We start from the raw sequence: 27,808 nt of genomic DNA, 5'->3' as shown, positions 1-27,808 counted from the left end.
ACAATATGACATTCGGACACCCATGCGCTCACTACACATCCTCCAGCACCTTCCACGTGTTCCCTCTCCTTTGATGGAGAATATTGTTTAAATTAAATGTTTTTTTATTTCATTGTCTAATTTTATAGAATCATTTGTTTTAAGATGAAAGCCTATGATGGTGAACCCTGCAGTTATCTTGATGTGTGTAGTGGGCAATCCAGCATGGCGAAACAATGAAGGTGCAGACAATGCAAGCCGAGGCAGCTGCACTGTCAGAAACAGGTCTGGAAGCAGAAAGTTATTTCATGAGCCTCGATGCTGAGAGACATTGACTGTTAGTCGACATCATACTGTCACACATCACTGATGGTTCCTGTTACAAAAGTCACAAATAATGCAATGAACGACCTTGCAGAAACCTGGCATTGTCTTTAATTGTATATCAAACAGAGTTGTGTTCTGACAGGGAACCACAGAACACACGCACTACAAGTAATGGGGCCTCGTGGTCCACCTGGGCCTCCTGGACCTCCAGGAATGACGAGCAATGTGAGTTGTACTTCATTTTAAAGTTTTATCAACATGATTTAGAGGCATAGCTGATGGTAAGTTGTATCCATGGGCCACTTGTTGTCGATGTGTTGTATCCATGGGCCAGTTGTATCCATCAGAAGAAAATACCTTCATCAAGTTGAGATCATTGATATTAGGAAGAACTTGGCTTTTCATAATCCTTTAAAATGATGTCTTTGGTGCATGTTTAAAGGTGTGGTGCATGTAAAAGGTGCTCATGGAAAGGAAGAATGTGTGTGCCACATTGTTCACACAAATTAAATGACCTCGAGTACAATGAGCCGCAAATTGTGAAAGAGTAGCCGGTTATACACGGCTCCCTGTGCACAGTAATCTCCTCTGGGTGACCTACTGAACATGTGATAAGACATTTTGCTTTCCAGATATGCTTTTTGTGACGACTGTGGAATGTGTCACCCCTTCACACCAGCTGCAGGTGCTTCAGTTCATGTCTGTGCAGGAGATGGTGCGAGGCTGGCGTGCAGCACCTGAGGGTGCTTTGGTTTATATACGCACTGGCGGTGAGGTCTACCTGCGCATTTCTGGGGGATGGAGGAAGCTGCAGGTCATTGCCTATATCTATCATTGCATGGAGCGTTCTGGGTCATACTATGGCCATTGTGACCTGTGCTCATTCACACCTGGATTAATCGACAACAATTTTGAGATGTGCATGCCGTAGTTACCAAATGTAATGATAAAAACATCAAAATTAATCTACCTTGAGGGAGATGTATCAGATTGACTGCAGGAGCAGGAAGTTGTATGTAAATCAACACACCGTTGTACTGGTGTTACCAATGGGGGGTACATGCAATGCACAGATCTGAGATATGGCCACCTTTTTAGGGATGATGCAGTCACCAAGTGAATGAGGACGTCATATTGATGGAGTTTTCTCCTGTAAAATGCCCACCAAGGTTATTTCCATTTGTTGGAAAAACTTGTACATGTAATGGCAAATTGGAAAAAATGTGGCAGGACGTATGTCTTGCACATCTCCCATGTATTCAACTGCTGAATGATCAGGAATATTCTCATGATTTAAGTGCAATCTGGCAATGTTACTGGGTCAGAACACCTGCGTTATGTTTAAACATGTAGGTAGACACCCCTTCTGGAATAGGACGTCAGGTCTGTTATAGGAAGGACTCAATTATGACCGTAGAGCACTTGAGATGTATGGTCAGGCTCTCATCAAACCATGTACAAGGGATGATCTCAAGGCATAACAGAGCACCCTACACCAACCACAGTGCTGTGCTGTTGAGACAAACGAAATTGAAATTTATTTATTATTTGTCCACAATTTTTTTTTCCCAGTCCATTTGAAAATTGCAATGGAAAATTGATTAAGCAATCTGCATTGAGGTTATTAGTATATTTAAAGACCATGCAGTGTCTGAAAACAGTCGGCTACTACGTGCCGGTAGTCTGGCCAAATTCTCTATATGTGATGAGTTGTATAATTAGTTTAGCGCAGCATGAGAATGCTGGGAGTAATTGAGTGATGTAGATTATGGCACGGGCACAATGGCCCGATGTAACTTCTCGTCTCAATTTCCATTGGAGTCTCGAAACAGTTGAAAAATTTGTCAACTGTTTTTGAACTGTCGCTGTTTTTTTGTCAGGTCCATTTTTAAATTCTAGTTGCAACTCACCAACATAACCACTATCACTCACTGTCTTACCAATGCCATGTCAACAACATAACCAGTATCAAACTCCATCTCACTAGCATCATGTCACCATAATCAGCATCAACCACTGTCTCACGAACGTCATGTCACCAGCATAACCAGTATCAATCACCGTCTCACCGTTGTGTCACCATAATCAGTATCAATCACTGTCTCACGAACGCCATGTCACCATAATCAGCATCAACCACCGTCTCACGAACGTCATGTCACCACCATAACCAGTATCAATCACCGTCTCACTGTCGTGTCACCATAACCAGTATCAATCACTGTCTCACCGTCGTGTCACCATAACCAGTATCAATTACTGTCTCACCGTCGTGTCACCAGCATAACCAGTATCAATCACTGTCTCACCGTCATGTCACCAGCATAACCAGTATCAATCACTGTCTCACCGTCGTGTCACCATAACCAGTATCAATTACTGTCTCACCATCGTGTCACCATAACCAGTATCAATCACCGTCTCACCATCGTGTCACCATAACCAGTATCAACCACTGTCTTACCAACGTCGTTGGAGATTACTACTGGTTATACCCCCCCACCCTCCCCAAACTGCAAATGTTTGAGAATATTTGACTCTTTGGCACATCTTTTATAATCCTCACAATTCCTGTTGCAATTTCATTGTTTCCTCATTGACAAATGTTGTCCTTTCCACAGCTTGGCCATCTGATTCCAATTGCCTCCCATAGTCCCACTGTAAGTATAACGTTATTATGTACTCCTTTTGTGTTCTTCTTCACGAATGTTCGTATGCATGTGTACTTTCACCTCAAACACTCCTCCAGTGAAGTTATAAAATCACAGTAATCCAGAACTGCAAGCCTGGTGTTGCCTTAGTCGTTAATGTGACTGGCTTGGGACCTTAGGGTTATGAGTTTGAGCCCCTGTGGACTGTTAAATTAACGCCATGTGGGGTTGATTCAGCCTGTCATCCTTCTGAGGTTGGTGAAATGAGTACCAGTGTACTTGGGTCATAACCATTAAGAGGTAACCTGCGTCAGAGTGGCGACCCGTCCAGGACTGTACTCCTTGCCAATGAAACTGCATTGGCAGCCCGATGTGCTTTTACAGCACGAAAGGAATGGTATTATTATTATTATTATTATTATTATTATTATTATTATTATTATTGTTATGAAACCAGTCCTGCACATTCTCAGTAGTCATCTGATGACAACTTGGTTGTGTACTTTCATAAATAAATAATTATAAGTTGATTACAGTATGTAGGAAGATTGACAATAAGAGCCTTTTCTACAATAAAATGAACCTTCCTCGATGCTTGATAATTGTTAAAATGATTGATTCGTTCATATTACTTTTGAATATCTTGGGGGGGATTTATATGACAACATTATTTTTTAGGAGTGGGATTGTTCATTTTGTATTCTGATATAATTTTTGAAGGAATGAAGATTATCAAAAAATATCCAACAGAACCCTCTCAGCCTGATCTCCCTGTGACTTCCAATGCTAAAGTACAATTATGAACAAATAATTTTAAAGATTCACATTGTCATTTAAGCCTCTCGGGGCTGCAAAGCAGATATGATAGCATTGACACAATTTTCTGTAAATTGCAATAATTTAATTAACAGAGAACCCTTTCAAATTCCACAATGACAAAGTGAAAACGTTTTTTGTAGCGCTTTGCATTCAGGCCAAAGATTTTTTTGCAAATTAATTATAAATAAAAAGCTGAAATGTCTTGCGTCAATAAGTATTCAGCCCCCTGAGTCAATACTTTGTAGAAGTGCCTTTGACAGCGATGACAGCTTCCAGTCTTCTTGGGTATGTCTGTATCAGCTTTGCACATCTGAATTTGGGGATTTTCTCCCGTTCTTCCTCGCAGATTTGTTCAAGCTCTGTCAAGTTGGATGGAGAGCGTCGGTGAACAGCAATCTCCAAGTCATTCCACAGATTCTCAATGGGATTCAATTCTGGGCTTTGGCTTGGTCACTCAAGGACTTTCATGTTCTTGTTCTAAAGCCATTCCAGTGTTGCTTTGACTGTCTGCTTGGGGTCATTGTCCTGTTGAAACATAAATCTTTGCCGCAATCTAAAGTCTTTTGCACTCTGAAGCAGGTTCATCTCAAGGATTTGCCTGTATTTGGCTCCATTCAATGTTCCCTCTATCCTTAAAAAAAGTCTCCCAGTCCCTGCTGCTGAAAAGCATCCCCGTATACTGCCACCACCATGCTTCATGGTAGGGATGGTGTTTGATGGGTGATGAGTTTGTGCTCAGTTTCCGCCAGACGTAGTGCTTTGCATTCAGGCCAAAGAGTTCAATTTGCATCTCATCAGACGACAGAATCTTTTGCCTCATGCTCTTAGTGCATGACACGTGCCTTTTTGCAAACTACAGTCGTGCTGTCATGTGCCTTTTTCTCAGGAGTGGCTTCCTTCTAGACATTCTCCCATGAAGCCTGGATTTGTGAAGTGCTGCAGAGATTGTTGTCCTTCTGGCAGGTTCTCCCATCTCTAGCAAGGAACTCTGTAGTTTTGTCAGAGTGGTCATTGGGTTATTGATCACCTCCTTGTCCAGTTGCTCAGTTTGGTCGGACAGCCAGCTCTAGGAAGAGTTTGGGTCATTCCATATTCTTTCCATTTCATAATGATAGTGGATAAATTTAATTTTTTTTTGTCACCGATCTGCACAAAATACCCCACAATGACAAAGGGAAATTCCCCAGAACTATGACTCCTCACATTTCTATCTCAGAGTTCTAAGAACAGTTCCTTGGACTTCATGGTAGAGTTTCTGCTCTGACATGCACCGTCAACTGTGGGACCTTATATACTTATAGAAACGTGTGTTTCTTTCTAAATCATGTCCAAGCAATTGAATTGGCCACAGGTGGACTCCAATCAAGTTGTAGAGCAATCTCAAGGATGATGAAAGGAAATTGGATGTACTTGAGCTCAATTTGGAGTGTCATAGTTAAAGGGGTTGAATACTTATTGACGTGAAACATTTCAGGTTTTCATTTTTAATTAATGAGTAAAAAATTCTCAAACATGTCTTCCCTTTGTCATTATGGGGTATTTTGTGCAGATCGGTGGCAAAAAAAATTAAATTTATCCACTTTAAATTCAGGCTGTAAGAACAAAATGTGACAAAGTTGAGGAGTGTGAATACTTTCTGAAGGCACTGTGTATGTACAGTGTGTGTGTGCGTGTGTGTGTGTGTGTGTGTGTGTGTGTGTGTGTGTGTGTGTGTGTGTGTGTGTGTGTGTGTGTGTGTGTGTGTGTGTGTGTGTGTGTGTGTGTGTGTGTGTGTGTGTGTTGCAAAAACTTCAGAATTGATCAGTTGCTGTTTTACATTAAAATAACTTTACAGTGTGGTCCAGCAAGGCAAAATATGGCTATACAGTAAACCCTCCAATATTGTGGGGGTTACGTTCCTGGAAAATGCTGGAAAAGTTAAAACCGCAGTTGTTCAACCAAAGGGCCAATGGGAAAAGGGGGGTTCAGTGATTCTCAAGCAAGTTGGTTATTGCTACAGTGTCACCATCATTGTATTGTGCTTTCGGTAGACATATGAGGAATTTTTCAAGATATATTTGCTAAACTTACCCTTCTGTCTCCTGACGTTTATTAGTTTCACCCATTAAACCATACCAGGACATTTTGTCTGTCCTTTCTTTATTTTCTGCCATGACACCCTCCAGATTACCGGTGCATCAGCTTGCCGTGCCCTGAGTTTGACATGTAACAGAAATATTTATGTGTATATATATATATATATATATATATATATATATATATATATATATATATATATATATATATATATATATACTGTAAGCCACAATTCATCCTTACTACAGTCATTGACATGTTCCTTGCTTACACCAGCAGGTACAACCAGCCACTTTGAATCCTCAGGCGTACAACGCATACCATTCACACATGCACCAGAGTGACATGCATCGACCAAATGCTATGGTAATACCGGTTTGCTGTGACAGCTATTACATCAAAATACTGACACCATATCATTACCGATGAACGAGTGATACAATGTGATGTTGACCTTTGCCTCATTCTACATTTCAGTTGCACCTGGTTGCATTGAACACTCCACGAGCAGGTGCAATTGGGGGGATCGGTGGCGTGGATTTCGAGTGCTTCAGACAGGCACGGGCAGCTGGTCTGATGGGGACGTACCGTGCCTTCCTCACGTCGAAAGACCAGGATTTGGCAGCTGTGGTTCGCAGAGGAGATCGTACTGGAGTCCCTGTGGTCAATTTAAAGGTCAGAATTTGACTCACTGTCACCACCGTTGAATGTGTACGATCATGTTTTGGGCATCATAAGCCCAAGACAGATATCCCTGTACAGGTCGGAATTTCTCAGTTCACACAGCCTTATGCAATTGCACATGTTGTACTCTAGAACATGGGTAGTATGCGGGTTAATAGCAACCTTTGGGTTGGCCAGATTGATATTCCCATATGATCACCTGTGTCATGTGATTGTGACCCCAGGTTCAGATACCACATACTATATGCCCTTTTAATCGATGCAAAAACTCTCCAAGTAATAGGCATGTATACCCAAGAAGAGGGATCAGTTAACTGCAATGAGGAGAACATTTAGGTTTTTATAATAGAAGCTACATTTGTCGTGTATGGGCGGAGCGTGTTCTGTATGGGCGGAGCCCGGAGTCACGGTTGGTGGTGGTCACGTGGTGGTGGCTTCATATGTCACGACTCGCCCACTAGGGACTTGAAGCACCAGTAGCGTCAGGAGCAGCATGTACTGTCATTAGCAGTGTCCTGTAGGTCGTGTGCCTGGAGAGTGCATCGAGTACGTAATAAAGCGGAGCTATGGGCATCGTACGCCCACCCTCTCACTCGAGGCAATAAAGCGGAGTTGTGTTACCCTCAGGCTTGTGTCTGCCTGCTTGCACCTCTGCCACGACATTACAGTTTGGCGACGAGTCTGTTTCGGATCGACGCGTGCAGAATGCCTGGTTTTCCTCGGTATTGACTTGGAGTCGTTTGCCAGAGCAATTGGATTGTAGGGTGCACAGAGCGCCGGGAAAATCAGCGCAGCTCTCGCGGTTCGAGTTCGACCACCTGGCGAGGAGCCCAGGGAAGCGCATCGCGAGTTTCGCCACACGGGTGAGACATCTCGCTGTCGCCTGCGAATTCACGTCGAGTGAACGGCGGCCGGGCTCGCAGATCGTTTTATTTCTGATTTGCAAGCCTCGGGAATGGTTTCTGCAATGCCAGGGCTAAAGGACGAGGACATTACATTCAACTCAGAAGCGGCGTCGGCTGTCGCACAGACTCTGAGAGATGTCCGGAGCCTCGATGGCCGGAGCACAACAGGTGATCCGGGGGTCCATGCGGTGTACCAAGCGCCCACGGCCGCACGCACAGTCTTCGGTGCGGGTCGTGACCGAACGTTGCAACGCGGTCAGTTGGACGGCAGTCTGAACACTCAGGGACATCTACGGTGTGTGTACCGAGTGTCTTTGGCCATCATAACGGTCATGGATGGCGGTGTGCGAAGCGACCCAAACGTCCCAGGTCGAGACCTACTGCCGGTATGGTGTTTTGTGCATGGCGTACACTTTTACGCACCGGGTCGAATCCTGCAGCCTGGGCATAGCGATCCCGGTGGCCCGGGGCAGGAAATGCAACCGATGTTGAGCCTGTTTTCAATTGGTCCAAAGGTGACAAGACCAATGACAGTGGAGGTCGAGGTGATCGGGGCACCGATCGTGGTTCGAGTTGAGACCGGAGCGGCGGTGTCGATCATAAGCGAGCGCACCGCTCGTGCACTCCCCGGTCTACGTCTTTTCAGGTCTACCCTCGCATTGCACACGTATACCAGTGAAGCGCTGCCAGCAGTTGGCAGGGCACAAGTCTTGGTCGCCCATCAAGGTCAGCGGGTCGCGCTCTCGCGGTTCGTGGTGCGAGGGGAGGGGCTCGCCCTTTTGGGTCGGAGCGGGTTGGCCCGCATTCAACTCGACTGGATGGCGCCAGCCAGTGGCCTTGGACGTCCCGTGCCGGGCCGAGTAGAGTTTCGGCGGGATGAGGAGGAGGTTCCTGTTTCGGAGTTCGTACCTCCAGGTGCACCTGAGCCTCCTTCGGGGCACGTACCTCTGTTTGGGCCCGGGCCTCCCTCGAGACCCGAGGGCGAGGTTCCAGCGGCAGGAGCCGCGACGATGCAACATGGGTTTCCGGTCATTGCTTCCTGCAACTACGATATACGGTTCCGGAGCAACGGGGGCCATGCCAGCTGCGACGGACTCTCGCGCTTGCGCTGCGCTCATGATACAGTGCACACCCGTGTCGTGCAGGTGATTTCAGCAGGGGATTGGAGCGAGCCGGTCGCGTTCAAGAAGTTTGCGGAACGAGGCCATCGACGGTGTCCTCGTCGACGTTCAGATGGGGACCGGCAAGCAAGTCGCCTCAACGTCGTGGCAACCAAGAGGCGTGCGCACAATGTGGTTCATATATTGCTAGTTGTTGTGTATTTGATTCTCGCAGCACGAGTGATTCAGCATGGCGTTATTAAAGCAAATGCCGACAGTCCGCGGGTGAGCATAATGTGCTTGGTTGGGATCAATCAATATGATGACCAATATGATCAACATGATGTGAAGAACTTGCGGACGATCGTTGCGAATAAAGAGCTCTTTCTGATCTCCGGCTTCGAGGACAGTCCGGGGTTCGCTGCCCTCTCATGTGTGGGAATTATACTGGGGGAACGTGCTGTACGTGAAGGGAAGTTTGCATCTGCGCAGACGATGTTCTTGCTGTTTTATGACATGGCTGTGCATGCAGTGTACGCTGATCGTCCATGTGGACGTGCATGGAGATCTCGACTGGATTTGATGCGTGGTTTTGGTGTGGGATGGCTGGTAATAGAGCCGGTTAATTGCCTGGTTCGACTTGCACGTGGGACTCCGGCGCTGTTCAGCGTCACCCCTCCCGTTACTCTCGCGGGGGCCAGGCCGTTATCTTCCCAACGCCGCCCTCCCCGCTGCTCCACGCCAGCAACGGTGCCCTCATGTCTGGTGGACTCAGCGTGTTTACCTGTTTCTGTCCGTGGGGGGACGAGCAAGCTTGTCGGCCGGGGGCGTGGGAGGTTCGTCTAAGCGTGTCACCTCGACCTCGCCGGAAGGCGTGTAAGCATGGGCCGCCTGGGGGCGCTTCTACAGTCTACTGCATTTGGGATTCAACTCACTCGCACCAACACGATATATGTTGTGATGGGGATAGAAGGATGAATGATGTGCCAGGTTAAAACAACGGCATTAGGGTTGCAGGTTGTGCAGATGAAGCATGTTTTCTTTTGTGCCGTCTCATCTGGGTTTGATTCACGGCCACATGAAGGATGTCGTTTTGTTCCTCTTTGCTTGTTTGTGTCATTTTGTCATAGTTTTTTTTCTTTTTCACCAGTTGTTTTTTTGTATCGTGGTGCCAGTGCATTTGCTAAATGCCATTTTGGCTCTGGTTGCTTTCTGTGTTGTAGTGCCAATGATTTTTGATTATTGTCGTTTTGTAATCATACTTTTAGGGGGGAGGAGTGTCGTGTATGGGCGGAGCGTGTTCTGTATGGGTGGAGCCCGGAATCACGGTTGGTGGTGGTCACGTGGCGGTGGCTTCATATGTCACGACTCGCCCACTAGGGACTTGTAGCACCAGTAGCGTCAGGAGCAGCATGTACTGTCATTAGCAGTGTCCTGTAGGTCGTGTGCCTGGAGAGTGCATCGAGTACGTAATAAAGCGGAGCTACGGGCATCCGACGCCCACCCTCTCGCTCGAGGCAATAAAGCGGAGTTGTGTTACCCTCCGGCTCGTGTCTGCCTGCTTGCACCTGTCCCACGACATTACAACATTTAGTAGAACATAGGGGGGACAGAAAATGGAGAGGGTGAGAATGAGCCAGCGGAAAACTCACAGGCTGTTGTATTTTCAGCAGTGACTGAAGGAAATGTCTCCACCAACTGTCAATGTCTAATGAAAGAGGAAGATATTAAAAAGGGAAAGTGCTGTAATCTAACTAGCTAAATAAAGGGAGCATGGAAGCAGGGAGAGCTGTAATGTTATTACAGGTGTGCAGTTCCACTTATACCTTTGCTTTCTCTAATACTGCCGTTTACCACCCCCACCTCTCACAGAATGAAGAGCTGTTCTCCAGTTGGAAAACCCTTTTCAATGGCTCTGGGGCCATATTTAATGGTGACGTTGGTATTCTCTCTTTCAATGGACGAAATGTACTCACAGACCAGCACTGGTAAGACTGTCCACTCTTTAATAACAGAATTGTAAATCACCCTTGATGCCCGTTATAGCCTCTCACCAAATGAGAGGTTGTTTTGCAATTAAGAACGAGAAGAGCACTCGGTAGAGAGCACACCTCCGCCACGTAATGCTTGATCCACGAGAACATATCGGGCCCATTACGTTTTTGAAATATCATGCTTTTCAGTTCAATATCGTTTTTGGCCCTATCTCTCAATGGTGAAGAATCACTTTAAATATTAAATAATTCTTGTATCTAGATCTCTTATTTGGATGTTCACCAAAAATCGAATCAGTTCGTCCTTGTCACACACCGAAGCTGTCCACAAAATTTCATCCAGATCCGTCTGCAACTTTTTGAGATATCCTGTACACAGACAAACAGATAGAAAGGGGTGAAAACACAACCTCCTTCACCTTCCGTGGCGGAGGAAATAGGCAAATAAGGATTCCCTTGTAAGTTTAGAGTCGGCATAATCTACTATATAAATGGCAGTCCTTCTGTCCGTGTCTGTCTGTCTGTCTGTTTTGTTTGTGACGAATAAGCTCCTAGACCAGTGAACCGATCTTGATGAAACTTTACACACATATAGAACTAACATTCAGCTCCAGGATGCGCTGAGTGGCTCTCCATAAAAATGAAAAAATGTATAGAAAAAAAAAAAATATATATATATATATATATATAAAATAAATAAAATTTCCATTAGAAAAAAAATGGCTTTTGAATAGTGCGCCAGCGTATTAATTGTAACAAAAGGCTTCATGGTTAAAAACTCTAGGGTTTTTTGAAACACAAAATGTTCGTATTCATTGACTTTTTAAACATACACATTCTCCTCCTGTTATTTGAATTCTCGAACTGCACTCGCACGGCAACAGCTAACTGCTGATAGATCTGCTCATGAAAGAGCCAGGCAAGCCATAAAGGGGGTAAGGGAGACAATTGATAAAGGGAAGATAAATAATGTGAGTGAGTGAGGGCTAGCGGGCCTGTGTGTATGGAGTGAGTGAGGGTCAGCGGGCCTGTGTGTATGGAGTGAGTGAGGGCCAGCGGGCCTGTGTGTATGGAGTGAGTGAGGGCCAGCGGGCCTGTGTGTATGGAGTGAGTGAGGGCCAGCGGGCCTGTGTGTATGGAGTGAGTGAGGGCCAGCGGGCCTGTGTGTATGGAGTGAGTGAGGGCCAGCGGGCCTGTGTGTATGGAGTGAGTGAGGGCCAGCGGGCCTGTGTGTATTGAGTGAGTGAGGGCCAGCGGGCCTGTGTGTATGGAGTGAGTGAGGGCCAGCGGGCCTGTGTGTATGGAGTGAGTGAGGGCCAGCGGGCCTGTGTGTATGGAGCAAATGTGGTATGCATGGTGCGATGAGTGATTGGGGGGAGGAGTGATTCCCACCCAAGTGACCCCGGGGTCAGAGTAATGTGAGTTAGTGGGTTAATCAAATTGACAAAAATGGAGGTCGCTTTGCTGTTGGTGCGAATGTGGGCTCGAAACCCGTTTGGAGGGGTGCAGGAGTCCTATTGACAGGCTGGGAGCGTGGCTGCGAATGGTGAGTATCGCTTAGTGGGCACAAAATAGGGCAAATTTCCCGGGTACTTCAGCTAGTGGCCGATAAATTTAGACTGAATGAGCAGTCGCAGAGTTGTGAACAAGAAGCATCATAAGCAAGAGTGAGAATTGCCCTGACCTGCAGGGGTGCACAAGAATCCCTTCACCAACTTCCAAATTCCTGCCCTGCCCTATAGGGTGCACTTCACCCGTGGCCACAGTCACAGTCCAGCAGCAATGTAATCAGCATCCCAGCGCTGCACACAAGTGAATGAATGAATCTTTCAGAGCGAGCTTCGTTTGGTGGAGTTATTTTGATTATGTTATCAGTCTTATTTATATACTTGAAATGTAAAGGTCTTTGCAATATTTTAACCACGTGTGCTGCCCCCCCCCCCCAGGCCGCACAAAGCAGTGTGGCATGGATCGGATCTTCGCGGGACGCGCCTGATGGAGAGCCAGTGTGCGACGTGGCGCTCCGCAACACCGGGTCACACCGGGCAGGCCTCCTCACTGCGGAACTTCCACCTGTTGTCCCAAGAGGCTCAACCGTGCAACAACCGCCTTGTGGTCCTATGTGTGGAAAACAGCTCGGTCCTGCACGCCCGCCGCAGGAAATAGATGCGCTTTAAAGCTCGGTCATATCCTTTCTCCTCTTCACGGGCTGGGAATGTCATTTTTAAAGGGTTACAAATGTTACGAACACACCCTTCTCTTTGTACCTGTTAATCTCTCTTCATCACTTTTACATCAAAGGTATTCGGAGTTTAAAACACCGGGCTTGTAATACGGTGGAATTGTGCACGCTCATTGTGACTGCAATAGGTTAACACACTGTACACCACCTGCTGCTTTGTCCGTCTCACATATTTTTTGTTGGATGACGTCACAATGTCTCGGCCACTGACGTCACACGGATGCCATACATGTGATACACGTGACACCTCTTTCTGACCTTTTCTACTCCACCTGGAAGGCTGAGTCTGTTACCCTCAAACGATCTCTAAACTTAGTCCTCCCCTCATTGGCCAGGGACTTGAATACACCACTCTGTGTCGATTACATTTTAAACAAATTGCTGCAGCTTTCAAAACATTTCAAAGATCTGAAGATGATTTCGAGATCCGATTTTTAAAGGTCACCTGATCTGTGTCCATTACATTTTAGTGGGTCGATATACTTAACAATATTTACATGAACTGATCAAAAATCTCCACAACAAAGGTCTGAGTTACTGACAGATCCCCGACACAACATGGTATCTCCTTAAACACCCGCTTAGCCTGTGCTTATCGATTCCTATCCTTGTCGACTATCGCAGATTTCTTTAAAATAGCATTTTTTTTGCAACATTACAGGATATGTTGCATTTTCTTTTCTCTTTTTTAGTAAGAGGAAATCACACACACACACACACACACACACACACACACACACACACACACACACACACACACACACACACACACACACACACACACACACACACACACACACACACACACACACACACACACACACACACACACACACACACACACACACTAATGTTCCCTTGAAGTAGTAATGAAGGAAATGAAGGCATTTAATAATTTAATGATTGTTTTGAAGTTCTTTCAGACTCCAGATATAAGCACATGGTAGATGTAAGGAAAATGGATGAAATGAACAAACTTTCCAATGGCAGGACAGAGTTTTGTAACATTTTTCAACGACATTCAAACAAGCCATGAAGCAGGAAATGTCAAGTTGCTACAAAGGAACATATAGCTGCCTATATTAAATAAAATACCTTATAACTGTTTTTAAAAAAAAATAGGCAAATCCAACATTCTAAATGCATGGTGTGCTACCATCATTATATTTATCATAATATACATCTTATGCTATTGCTCTCACAATTACCATCTTTTGTTCGTGTTTGTATTTGCATTTCATGGCCAGGGTGGACTCGACTCAATGAACTTGAAAAGTGTAAACATTGAGAGGTGCACCCTCTCTGTTCCACTTTGTGCTGAAGCTATTTCTGATCCACTTTGTAGTGTCGCCATTTCTGATCCACTTTGTAGTGTCGCCATTTCTGATCCAATTTGTAGTGTCGCCATTTCTGATCCACTTTGTAGTGTCGCCATTTCTGATCCACTTTGTAGTGTCGCCATTTCTGATCCACTTTGTAGTGTCGCCATTTCTGATCCACTTTTTACCATGGCCATTTCTGATCCATTGTACTGTCGTGCCATTTCTGATCTATTTTGTACTGTGGCCATATTTTCAGTTAAAGTTTAAAAAAAAATATGTATGACCCCACCGGGCCACCAAATGGCGTTCAGGGAGTGGGTTTTTGTTCGTGGCTATTTATTGGGAAGCTCTGTTTTAGCCAATCTGATTGTTTATTTTTATATATTGCTGCCTGTTTGACATCACCAGCATTCCCATACACCCATTTGTCTGGCACCTTACTCTGAGCTCGGTTTTGCTGAATGGTGCTACGAGAGCATAGTTTTTTGTAATATGATACATTGATGTGAATAAACTGGTTGACTTGTTACACTTGAGTATGAAACTTTTCTCATTGAATGCCATGCTACATTGTGTCCAGGTGTTTTGAGTTGAAACATTTGGATCGATTGGCCTACATTTTCGCTCACCTGGAACGTAGTTCCGGGGAGCTTATGGGATGGCGTGATGTCTGTCTGTCTGTCCGTCCGTCCGTCCGTCCACAAATACTTGCAGCTTCTTCTCTGAAATTACAAATATGATTCCGATGAAACTTTATCACAAGGTTCATCACCGTGTTTGTACCAAAGCTTCTTCATGGCATCCTTTCTAAAATTAATGGACCAGTGTTTGTGGGTTTGTTTGTCGGGCTACTCCTCCTACAGTTCTGGCCAAATTACATCCAGAATTGCAAATTCTGGGGACGCAAATTCTCCATGTAAATGTGTATCATGTAGCGCCACCTCTAGGTGTGGGAGGGTATTACAAGTCTCCACCTTTAACAAGACAGTATTCCTGTCCCCAAGTTTTCCAGTACAGTAAGGTGTTTTGAAGTATAAGTAGTCGGTATGTTTTTGCTTCATGCACGTAACCCGGGTTATTTATTTTTCCTATACAGAGCTGTCAGTTGCCGAAACACCGCCCAAATAAAGATATGCGTCAGAAGAATATGTTGCATGCTTGGACCAAGGTCGCCTGAAGGAGGTCGACGAGGATTGACCCCAAAAGATGTATTTGCTTTTTTCTCAGAAACTGCACACACAATTTTGATGAAACTTGACCACAAGCTTCATCGCCCAAGATGTACCAAAGTTTGTTCACACCATTAAAAAAAATTGTGGTCAAAGGGGATCCATGGGGAGGGGGGGATTGGGGGGGGTTTGTATACCTTGTCGAGGCTCGTATGAGAGCTAACACACAACTCACAGCAAGGGGGCATGAGACAAGAGGGGCAGGAGTGGAAGGGACAAAACAGTGGGGAACAGACACATTAGGTGAACTGTGGAAGGGAGAGGGATGGGGATGGGACGGGGAACATGGCGAAGAGAAGATGGACATTACAGGGACTTTCAGGAAGGAAAGCAGGGGAATTGAAGGAAGTGGGCTTGGGTGGATCATCGGGGGTAGAAAAGATCGAGGATTTGGATGGGGAAAGATAAGAGGTGGTGGTGAACAGCTGTTTTGAAAGCCTGCAGGGAAGAATGGGAAAGAATAGAGTGAGGAAGTTTATTCCAAATAGAGTGAGTGAGACAAATAGAGAATAGAGTGAGACTTGACGACAACATTTATCACCCATGATGTTCCAAAGTTTGTTCACGGCATTAAAAATCTGGGTCTGTGCGGTGTACACAGAGGGAGTTTAAGGGGCGGGGGGGGGGGGTTTCCCCCCTCCTCCCCCCCCAAAAATATTTGCTCTCTTCTCAGAAACTACACAAACAATTACAATTAAACTTCACCCCCACCTTCATCACCCATGAGTCAACCCCACCTGGTGTTAATTCAACACCTGACATGGGTTTGAACTTCGGACACTGAGATTCTAAGCTAACCACCTTAACCAGAAGGCCAACACCAGGCTTTCCTCTGCTATTGTCAGTTTACGACTGTGTACAAGTCCACTCGAAGTGTCATGTGGCCCTGTTCCCTTCTGTGTGTTACTTCCCGCTCTCCTTGAGCCTGTGGATGCAAAGTCCCTCCACGTCGTTGGCCTCTCGTGACAGGAGGCCGGGGATCAGAATCTGCCTCTTGGTCAACACAGGTGGCTCCACTGCCGTTTTATTTTACCTTGTCCTTTTTCTGGTATTGCTACACTCGTCCATTCTCCTCTTCCCCTCCCCACCTCCCTCCTTCCAACAACAAGTCTCTTTCAGTCTTCAGATACCTTTACTTGGTTATCTTCCCCAAATCTAAACTTGATACTCACCTCCATTAATCCCTCCCTTACTTCCACCCATGGAACTGTCTTCCCAAATCTGTTTGTTTCATGCTCTTCCATCCAAACTTTCAATCCACTGTCCACCTCAAGGTCTGTTGGTGAAACCTTTTCCTCCCAATTAATCTCTCCCCACTGCTGTCATTCCTCCATGTGTGCTTGTCCTCCCTTTCACTTTTGTTACACTTTGGACAAGCCCTTCATCCTCAGAATCTGTTTTTCTGCTCTTGGACATGAACATCATGAAGTACACAAGGATTAAATCGATCACCGAGCTGTTAGCCCCAACCCCATTCGTGGACCAACGTATACATTTGATAAGTATTGTTGTGGATCTGGGGTTCGAGACTCGCTATGAGGGGAAGTACTCGGGTCCTAAACAAACACCCGGTCCTGAGGGCACCGGGCACATATAACTCCACGTGCCGGTGGCTTGCCAAACAACCAAGAATGCTGATTGGTACTGCCAATCCTGGCAGAGTTAAAATACTTTGGGTGTGACCATTTCTGATGGATTTACCGCACAAAGTGAGTTTTGTGCCCTCGATGTGTACTTGTGTTAACTTACCGTATCAAGTGCAGCCGAGCAGAGCTGCCAAGTACGCACCGGCTAATAAGAAGAAATTAGTGGGGCAGAACTTCCTGGATAATGTATGTGTGGACTTCGCTGGACCAATGTAGGAAAGGACAGAACATGCTGGGTACATTTATAATATACGCAATTAATTATGAATTAAGATGAAAGGGCATGTGGCACAAAAAAGGTTTTAATACAAGCAATATGTGCAGCAGGGGAAAACAAGGACTTGTGAGGTGCGGCAAAATAAAAACAGTTACATACAAAAGAGCATACAGTGCAGAGATAACCAGATCTGCGACTTCTGAAATCTTACATTATACTCGGAAAGGCACCATCAGATTAACTCCCAAGGAATTTATAGTAGCAAGAAAGATAGACAGTTCAAGGTGATTGCGACTTATATGAGACTTTGCGCAGCCAATGAGCCCATGCTTCCCAGTCACATAGGAGGGGAAGGAGGGAAGAAAACTCCTGGTGTCTAAGGTGAGTGAGTGAGGAGATGCAAATGAGGTGAAATGGGATGCAGAGAAGGGAAAACTGAGAAGAGATTCATGTCTGTGGAGTTGCTATTTTTTGCTCTGGTGCATCCACAGCAGACAAGACAGAAGATAAGAGGCAGAATGTGTAAGAGGAAAGCTTAACAATGGTGTGTGAGAAGGTCTGTAAATGTAAATGCTAATGGTCGATGATAAGTCTGGCATTCCACCCAATTGTCCACCCAGTGCTCTGCTCTGCATAATCCGTTCCACCTTCCTCCCCGTGCTGCCAATCAAGCCAAAACCCTCCTCTCCTCACTCAGCACACAGCAATCAGACCTCAGCACTTCCTCAGCCCTCAGTGATGACTCAGCAACTACTTCTGACTCTCAACTTACTTCTCCATGACTTCTGCTTCTACTTCTCCCCCTTTTCAGCAACTTTGCAGGGTGTTTCATAGACGTCTGGCAGGAGTAGCCCAAAGTCATAGCAGGACGATCATTAGACATTTTCCAGCGCCCCCATTGGTGCACCGACACTTCCCAAGAAGTATTCCTGCCCCTGCAAGACCCCAACGCCGAAAATGGCTTGATACGCCCCCAAAGTCGGCCCTGCAACAGAGCTCAGAGATTAACATGGGGGTGGGTTTCTGAGGGCGCTTTCCAGCCACAAACGTGCACTGCGTACCAAATGGGGGTCGTGATTGAGCAGAACGCCAGTGCTATCCAGCCAATGCTGAATGGATTCCAGCACATGCTTGCACTTTGAGCTACATGCAGAAAACATTCCAAACATAAACATCTGTTATGGGATATCGCATCTATGGTACCTGGATATCATCAAAGGACAGTGGAAGGCGTCCGGGGTGCTGATTGTGGTTGCAGAATTTGTAGCGGTTGTGGTGAGATTGTTGAAGCATTTGTAGCGATTGTGGTGAGGTGGGCGAGCATAGGTTGTTGTGGGGATTTTTAGGAAGGCGTTGTGGTGGTCGTACGAAGGTTGTAGCATTGTGGTTCGAGTATGGAGAAGGTTGAAACAAAGGATCCCTTGGGGAATGGCGCACGGTTTGAATGGGGTTTTTGGTGGCACATGCCAATGAAGCAGTCTGTTAACGTGCGTGCATGCAATTGCATGAAGGAGAAGTCGTGTGTGCGAAGTATGGTAAATGAAATGGATAAAGGAATAGAGAATGGAATTAAAGACCGAACTAAAGCCCTCGCAATGCATTTTGTCCCGTATACCCACGAGACATGAGGGAAGGGCCAACTAAAACGAATATTAATGAAATAACTGCCTTGGGACGGCTATGTTAAGCCCAGTCACACCTTGACGTTTTTGCCAGCTTGTGCCGATTTGTGGAAAATTTGTGTAAAACGCTGGTACACGTCGAATACGTTATGGGTAAGTTTTGATAACATTGAGAGCATGCTGAAAAACACTGCCATACGTCGTAGTATGCTGGCTTTAAACGTTGTACTTTTCGGTTGTCCTCAAATTTTCCATGCTTGAAATTTTAAGACTTATGCCAGCGTATGACTCACACGTTCCGCATAACGCTGGCCATAAGTTGTAGGCATGTTACGCGATCGTTGACACACGTTACTTGTAAGTTACTCATAAGTCGAAACACGTCGAGGTAATGTTTAGCGTACCCAAAACTTATTTCTAACCTATGAGTAACGTGTTGTAGGCACGTTACTTGTAAGGTACTCATAAGTCGAAACAAGTCAAGGTAATGGTTAGCGTCAGTGTTCCAGACTCCCTGGGGTTTTTTCTTCTTCTTCTTGTTCGGTATGACGGTGATGTCGACACTTCGATTTCTAGTGCGGTTATAATATAATATAATTAAAAGGCTGCCACTCAACGATTTAAATCATAACGCACCAGAAATCGAAGTGTCAACTTCACAGTCATACCGAAGGAAAAGAAAAACCAGGGAGTCTGGAACAATGACGCTAACCATTACCTTGAGTGTTTCGACTTATGAGTACCTTACAAGTAACTTTTGTCGACGTGTGTCAACGATCGCATATCATGTGTACAACTTATTCCCATCGCATGCGGAACGTGTCATACGCCGAGTACGTCGTAAAATTTTGAACATGTTTAAAATTTATTGACGTACTCTACTTACTACGACGTATGGTAGCGTACTTTAGCGTTCAACTCACGTATACCAAACTTACCCATAACCGTATTCGACGTGCGCCAGCGTTTTAGACTCATTTTTCAGAGGTCGGCATACGCTGGCAAGATCGCCAAGGTGTGACTGCGATGTTGACACTTCCATTTCTGCGGCGGTTATGATTTGAATCGTTGTGCGGCAGCCTTTTAATAGGCTGCGCCACGTGATCGTCGGCGATACGTTCAGCGTGCTATGCATAAGTTAGACTATCGTTGGGCATAGGTTGGGAAGGCCGACAACAGGCTCAGCATTCGTCGGTTTAAGTTAGCTATAAGACAACGAAACGTTCTGTGTCCGTTACTAATATGTTGTGCATACGACCAACCCATTATGAATACGTCCGACTCTTTAAAAAAAACATCAAAAGTTCAACGTAAGCCAGCGTTTTACATACATTTTAATACGTTGCCATTGCTGGCAAAAACGTCAAGGTGTGACCGGGCCTTTACCTTGGGGAGCAACGGTTTCACAGAACTGCAACAATATAAACCACAGATCAAGGAAACCTTGAGACAGAAATTTCCATATTCCTTATTTACACCACCTTATTTCACACGTTACATTAGTTATTCGTACCTGTTATTTGTGTCATTTATGGCGTCCCCCAAAAAGGGCTTACAGGATGGCCTCGGCCCGAGAGGAATGCACATTCACCTCTAAGCTGTTTTGCTTGGGCTTGATTCCCAACCCAGCTATAAACTTTCTTCCTGGTGTTTCGCAGGGTGATTCATCATTGCGCGTTCCATCCTTTATGGACGTTAAACTGTGCATCCTGTCTGTCAGCATTCATTGGTGGACATTAAAGATCCCATGGCGTCCTTCATGAAGAGAAGGCGAGCTATCGCGGGAACCATGAACAAATTTCAAATTTCTGACATAACTATTTGAACGTCAGGCCGAGCCAGCTGGTTTGTGAAGACTTGGGCCAAGCTGCAGGTTTGTGTTGTGATTGATGTTCTGATTCTAATGTAATATATAAAGATCATTCGAACTATTCACTGATTGACCAGCTGATATTAATCAGCGTATTCACCCTGCTGGGTGATGTGGAAAGCTGAAATTTTGTGTGCCGACAGATATCAAAGCTGCTACACTGGGAAGAATCACAGAACCGTTGGAAAGCGTCCGTAAATAAAAATATATGTACTGTCGGACCCCGCTCTTTGTGGATTCGCTATTCGCAGATCCTGGGTATTCGTGGTTTATAAAATACAACCTGCTTCGATATTCGGAGCCCTGTGCTTCATGTATTCATGGGGGGTTTTCACATATTCGTGGATTTTTTTTCACGTATTCACGATTTTTTTAACGTATTCACGGGGTTTTTTTCACGTATTGTCGGATATTCGTGGGTTCTTTTTTTCGCGAATTCGCGGTTTCTTTTCACATATTCGCGGTTTTTTGTTAACGTATTCATGGGTTTTTTTCGCGTATTTGCGGGCCTTTTATTTTCAGGTATTCGCGTTTTTTTTCATGCATTCGCGGGTTTTTTTTCAAGTATTTACGTTTTTTTCACATATTCATGAGAGGTTTTTTTTAACGTATTCACATTCTTTTTCACGTGTTCGCGGTTTTTTTCCCGTATTCATGATGTTTTCTTTGCGTATTCGTGGGTTTATTTTTCACGTATTCATGGGTTTTTTTTTCACGCATTCGTGGGTTTTTTCACGTATTCGTGGGTTTTTTTTCACATATTCAGGTTTTTTTTTCACGTATTCGAAGATTTTTTCACGTATTCGTGGGGATTTTTTTCGCGTATTCATGTTTTTTTTTTAGATCCTCGTGGAGGATCTCTAAGTCTTATTCACGTTGTTGTTCTTCTGCTTCTTCTTGTGGACTTTTTGTTTCACAGCCTACAATTTTCATCGAAACTTCCTGAAACTTGGCATATATATATATATATATATATATATATATATATATATATATATATATATATATATATATATATATATATATATATATATATATATATATATATATATATATATATATATATGTAAAAATACCCTGCGCAGACAGTAACCATCTCCGATTTTGAAAATTCCTCCAGGAAAAAGTTATGACGTCAAAATATCTCCGCTAATGGAAATCGCCTAAAAAAATATCTCTGAAACTAGGCAAGCTTTTTGAATTCTGTTTGCAGGAATCAAACAGGGCATTAGCAGAGATGAATTACCACACATATGATACATCACTATGACATCATATCAATTTTTATGACGTCATTCGTATTTTTTGACATTTTTTGTTTCACAACCCAGAGTTTTCTTGGGATCCTCGTGAAACGTGCCATGTATATGCAGAAAGCCCACGCGCAGGCAGTAACAATCTCCGATTTTGGAAATTCTTCCTAGAAAAAAAGTTGACGTCATATCGCCGCTAATGGAAATCGCCGATACCATTATCTCCGAAACTAGGCAAGCTGTTTGAATTTTGTTTGCAGGAATCAAGCCGGGCATTAGCAGAGATAATTTATCACAAACCTGATACATCACAATGATGTCATATTCGTTTTTATGACGTCATCATTAAGAGGACGAGGATCTTAGCTCATTTGACCTTGTTTTTTCACGTATTTACGTTTTTTTCACGTATTCATGGTGGGTTTTTTTTTTACGTATTCACATTTTTTTCACGTATTCGCGGTTTTTTTCCATATTCGCGGGGTTTTTTGCGTATTAGTCGGTTTTTTCACGTATTCGTGGGTTTTTTCACGTATTCGCGGGGTTTTTTTTTTTGCGTATTCATGGGTTTTTTCACGTATTCGTGGGTTTTTTTCACGTATTCGTGGGTTTTTTCACCTATTCGTGGGTTTTTTCACGTATTCGTGGGGGTTTTTTTTGCGTATTCATGGTTTTTTTTTCACGTATTCATGGGTTTTTTTTCACGTATTCGTGGGTTTTTTTCACATATTCGTGGGTTTTTTTTCACATATTCGTGGGGTTTTTTTTCACGTATTCATGGGTTTTTTCACCTATTCGTGGGTTTTTTTTTTGCGTATTCATGGGTTTTTTTCACATATTCGTGGGTTTTTTTCACGTATTCGGGGTTTTTTTCACGTATTCGTGGGTTTTTTCACGTATTCACGTGTTGTTTTTTTTCACGTGTTTGTGGTTTTTTTCACGTATTCATGGGTTTTTTCACGTATTCGTGGGTTTTTTCACATATTCGTGGGTTTTTTTTTTCACGTATTCGTGGGTTTTTTTCACCTATTCGTGGGTTTTTTCACGTATTCGTGGGGGTTTTTTGCGTATTCATGGGTTTTTTTCACGTATTCGTGGGTTTTTTCACATATTCGTGGGTTTTTTTCACGTATTCGTGGGTTTTTTTTTCACGTATTCGTGGGTTTTTTTCACATATTCGTGGGTTTTTTTCACGTATTCGTGGGTTTTTTCACCTATTCGTGGGTTTTTTCACGTATTCGTGGGGTTTTTTTTTTGCGTATTCATGGGTTTTTTTCACATATTCGTGGGGTTTTTTCACGTATTCGTGGGTTTTTTCCACGTATTCGTGGGTTTTTTCACGTATTCACGTGTTGTTTTTTTCACGTGTTTGTGGTTTTTTTTCATGTATTCACGTTTTTTTTCACATATTCGTGGGGTTTTTTTGCGTATTCACGGGTTGTTTTTTCATGTATTCACAGGATTTTTTGCATATTCATGGTTTCTTTTCACATATTCGCTGTTTTTTTTCAACGTATTAATGGTTTTTTCACGTATTCGTGAGTTTATTTTTCACGTATTCGTGAGTTTTTTTTCACGTTTTCGTGGGTTTTTTTCACGTATTCATGGGTTTTTTTTTCACGTATTCGCGGTTTTTTCACGTATTCATGGGTTTTTTTTTCACGTATTCGAAGGTTTTTTCACGTATTCGTGGGGATTTTTTTCGCGTATTCATGTTTTTTTTAGATCCTCGTGGAGAATCTCTAAGTCTTATTCACGTTGTTGTTCTTCTGCTTCTTCTTGTGGACTTTTTGTTTCACAGCCTACAATTTTCATCGAAACTTCCTGAAACTTGGCATATATATGTAAAAATACCCTGCGCAGACAGTAACCATCTCCGATTTTGAAAATTCCTGCAGGAAAAAGTTATGACGTCAAAATATCTCCGCTAATGGAAATCGCCTAAAAAAAATCGTGGGTTTTTTTCACGTATTCGTGGGTTTTTTCACGTATTCACGTGTTGTTTTTTTTCACGTGTTTGTGGTTTTTTTTCACGTATTCACGTTTTTTTTCACATATTCGTGGGGTTTTTTTGCGTATTCACGGGTTGTTTTTTCATGTATTCACGGGATTTTTTGCATATTCATGGTTTCTTTTCACATATTCGCTGTTTTTTTTTCAACGTATTAATGGTTTTTTCACGTATTTGTGAGTTTATTTTTCACGTATTCGTGAGGAATTTTTTCGCGTATTCATGTTTTTTTTAGATCCTCGTGGAGGATCTCTAAGTCTTATTCACGTTGTTGTTCTTCTGCTTCTTCTTGTGGACTTTTTGTTTCACAGCCTACAATTTTCATCGAAACTTCCTGAAACTTGGCATATATATGTAGAAATACCCTGCGCAGACAGTAACCATCTCCGATTTTGAAAATTCCTCCAGGAAAAAGTTATGACGTCAAAATATCTCCGCTAATGGAAATCGCCTAAAAAAATATCTCTGAAACTAGGCAAGCTTTTTGAATTCTGTTTGCAGGAATCAAACAGGGCATTAGCAGAGATGAATTACCACACATATGAGACATCACTATGACATCATATCAATTTTTATGACGTCATTCGTATTTTTTGACATTTTTTGTTTCACAACCCAGAGTTTTCTTGGGATCCTCGTGAAACGTGCCATGTATATGCAGAAAGCCCACGCGCAGGCAGTAACAATCTCCGATTTTGGAAATTCTTCCTAGAAAAAAAGTTGACGTCATATCGCCGCTAATGGAAATCGCCGATACCATTATCTCCGAAATTAGGCAAGCTGTTTGAATTTTTTTTGCAGGAATCAAGCCGGGCATTAGCAGAGATAATTTATCACAAACCTGATACATCACAATGATGTCATATTCGTTTTTATGACGTCATCATTAAGAGGACGAGGATCTTAGCTCATTTGACCTTGTTTTTTCACGTATTTACGTTTTTTTCACGTATTCATGGTGGGTTTTTTTTTTTACGTATTCACATTTTTTTCACGTATTCGCGGTTTTTTTCCCATATTCGCGGGGTTTTTTGCGTATTAGTCAGTTTTTTCACGTATTCGTGGGTTTTTTCACGTATTCGCGGGGGGTTTTTGCGTATTCATGGTTTTTTTTTTTGCGTATTCATGGTTTTTTTTTCACGTATTCATGGGTTTTTTTTCACGTATTCGTGGGTTTTTTTCACCTATTCGTGGGTTTTTTCACGTATTCGCGGGGTTTTTTTTTGCGTATTCATGGGTTTTTTTTCACATATTCGTGGGTTTTTTTTCACGTATTCGTGGGTTTTTTCACGTATTCACGTGTTGTTTTTTTCACGTGTTTGTGGTTTTTTTTCACGTTTTCACGTTTTTTTTCACATATTCGTGGGGTTTTTTTGCGTATTCACGGGTTGTTTTTTCATGTATTCACGGGATTTTTTGCATATTCATGGTTTCTTTTCACATATTCGCTGTTTTTTTTCAACGTATTAATGTTTTTTTCACATATTCGTGAGTTTATTTTTCACGTATTCGTGAGTTTTTTTTTCACGTATTCGTGGGTTTTTTTCATGTCTTCATGGGTTTTTTTTCACGGATTCGCGGTTTTTTTTTCACGTATTCGCGTTTTATTTTTGTATTCACGGGTTGTTTTTTTCATGTATTCGCGGGGTTTTTTCACATAATCGTGGGGTTTTTTTTGCGTATTCCTGGTTTCTTTTCACATATTTGCTGTTTTTTATCAACATATTAATGGGTTTTTTTCACGTATTCGTGGGTTTTTCAACGTATTAACTGGTTCTTTTTTTTCACATATCCATGATTTTTTTCATGTATTCACGTTCTTTTTCACGCATTTTCGGGGTTTTTTTTCGCGTATTCGCCAGTTTCTTTTTTTTTGCGTATTCGTGTTTTTTTTTTTTTTTGCATATTTGCAGTTATTTTTATGTCGTCGCGGTTTGGTTTTCACGTATTCGTGTTTTTTTTTCATGTATTCGCGGGATTTTTTTTTTTACGTATTCACGTTTTTGTTTTTCTTTTGCGTATCCGCGGGTTTTTTCAACGTATTCATGGGTTTTTTTCATGTATTTGCGGGTTTTTTTTTCAGGTATTCCTCTGTTTCTTTCACGTATTCATGTTTTTGTTCCATGTATTTACGGGTTTTTGTGTATTCGTGGGGAATTTTCACGTATTCGCGGGTTTTTTTGCGTATTCGTGGGGTTTTTTTGCATATGCGTGTTTTTTAATGTAGTCGTGGTTTGGTTTTCATGTATTCGTGTTTATTCTTTTACATATTCACGTTTTTGTTTTTGTTTTATGTATTTGCAGCGATTTTTTCATTTGTGATTGATTTTGTGATAGTACCTAGGACTGTTGTATAAGTGTTGGGGGAAAAGTGCTGTGCAAAATTTTATTCAGGGGGAAATGTTGTCATCTATCTATAATTCCAGCAATCTCTGTGAGTGTGTGTGTGTGTGTGTGTGTGTGTGTGTGTGTGTGCGTGCGTGCGTGCGTGCGTGCGTGCGTGCGTGCGTGCGTGTGTGTGTGACCGCTGTTTATCGACAACCACTGGTCCAATCTAATTGAAACTTGCCAGGTATATTGCTGAGGATCTGAGTATGTGCCTTTTCAAGGCTTGATATTAATCGGACAAGTGCTTCCCAAGTTATGGCCATTTATGTACTAAACCAATGACAGGACACGTTGCTGCGGCCATTTATTTACCAACCAATGACAGGACACGTTGCTGCGGCCATTTATTTACCAACCAATGACATGACACGTTGCTGCGTGGGCCAGTGCCCCGCTGGCCGACGATGACGTCACGGGCCGTGCCGATTACATTGCAGTGAATGTCATGGCAAGCAAAGACAGGGAGGTAAAGTTGATTTTAATTTGGATTTTAATGAATTCTGTGTGTGGAAGTGTGGTTGTCGCGAGAACGCGAGAGAGAAGGAACGGCCTGTGTGGTTGTTGTTTCTGGCAAGCGGTTTGAAAGTTTGTTTGTTTGTTTGTTTGTTTGCACCTATGGGCACGCACTAGTATTCACAAGTCTCCCAGGTGCATGGTCGGGAGAGTACCCTAATTATCTTGATGTATTAAAATGTGTACGTTATCTCGTTGCGTCGCTTCTCTGGTGGGAAATGAGATTCAGTTTCCTTTCTCAACTTGCCAACCTATATTTTACTTATGTAATTAATAGTGTGAAACTTTTGATGAAGCTTTTTACGTAATTTCATCCAAATGAGCAAAACCGAACACAACACGCATGAGACGGTGCTCAACGGACAATTGTTCAGCGAGGCTGGTTTCCATCGTATTGTTCAGAGTTCTTGTTTTTCACATCCAGTCCAAAAAACACACTTCGGTTTTGAGTTGAAATGGTAAACAGTGGATTATCGTTGGTTTATAATTTTTAAAAGTACGGAATTATCGTCATAGGAAGTGGATCTGCGGAATACTCGCCGAGGACAAAATAAAGAATTATGACTTGTTCGAGTTATTGAATCTTTTAACCTTGACATGTTTGACTCGATCACACAGTTGGATACGGCTGTGCGGTCTTAGCGGTCGTGCGAGTATTGCACGGTGTCGCTGTGTGCTCGAACGAGTCATTGGCCATTCAATCTGTGAGGCGTTTAACGGACTCCACGTTGTGAGTGCTGTGGGACCGTGAAGGCGGTAAGATCAAAATACATACACACACATACACACAACCACACCACACCACACCACACCACACCACATACATACACACAACCACACCACACATACACACATGCACAACTAATACACACAACCACACCACACTACACATACATACATACACACATACATACACACATACATACATACACACTACCACACCCCACATACATACATACA

At 43.4% G+C, this 27,808-nt stretch overlaps 2 protein-coding genes across 15 annotated transcripts in view; both read left to right on the top strand.

The window, feature by feature from the left end:
* Window positions 1–14,628, top strand: part of LOC147030213 (uncharacterized) — a 296,012-nt gene extending 281,384 nt beyond the window's left edge. For 5 of the 8 annotated variants that reach the window (XM_085874046.1, XM_085874047.1, XM_085874044.1 and 2 more), the window contains 7 exons: window positions 449–531; window positions 986–1,120; window positions 2,928–2,966; window positions 6,129–6,218; window positions 6,330–6,527; window positions 10,414–10,529; window positions 12,482–14,628. In XM_085874046.1, coding sequence (XP_085730172.1) covers window positions 449–531; window positions 986–1,120; window positions 2,928–2,966; window positions 6,129–6,218; window positions 6,330–6,527; window positions 10,414–10,529; window positions 12,482–12,701 — 881 coding nt within the window. In that variant the 3' untranslated portion in view covers window positions 12,702–14,628. The remainder of the gene's footprint in view (window positions 1–448; window positions 532–985; window positions 1,121–2,927; window positions 2,967–6,128; window positions 6,219–6,329; window positions 6,528–10,413; window positions 10,530–12,481) is intronic. The other 3 variants (XM_085874042.1, XM_085874041.1, XM_085874040.1) reach the window with 3 other exon arrangements.
* Window positions 14,629–26,695: 12,067 nt separating this feature from the next.
* LOC147030212 (structure-specific endonuclease subunit slx1-like) overlaps window positions 26,696–27,808 on the top strand; it is a 71,490-nt gene continuing 70,377 nt past the window's right edge. For 2 of the 7 annotated variants that reach the window (XM_085874038.1, XM_085874036.1), the window contains exon 1: window positions 27,348–27,604. The gene's annotated coding sequence lies outside the window, so the exon portion shown is untranslated. Of the gene's footprint in view, window positions 26,802–27,198; window positions 27,307–27,344; window positions 27,605–27,808 lie in introns of those variants that run through there. The other 5 variants (XM_085874033.1, XM_085874034.1, XM_085874031.1 and 2 more) reach the window with 5 other exon arrangements.

This window comes from Eptatretus burgeri, chromosome 3 (assembly GCF_056783735.1).
Source record: "Eptatretus burgeri isolate ZD-2024b chromosome 3, Ebu_testis_v1, whole genome shotgun sequence".
Classification (NCBI taxonomy): Eukaryota; Metazoa; Chordata; class Myxini; order Myxiniformes; family Myxinidae; genus Eptatretus; species Eptatretus burgeri.
Note: the sequence above shows the minus strand (reverse complement) of the source record. Positions and strands in the feature narration are given on the sequence as shown.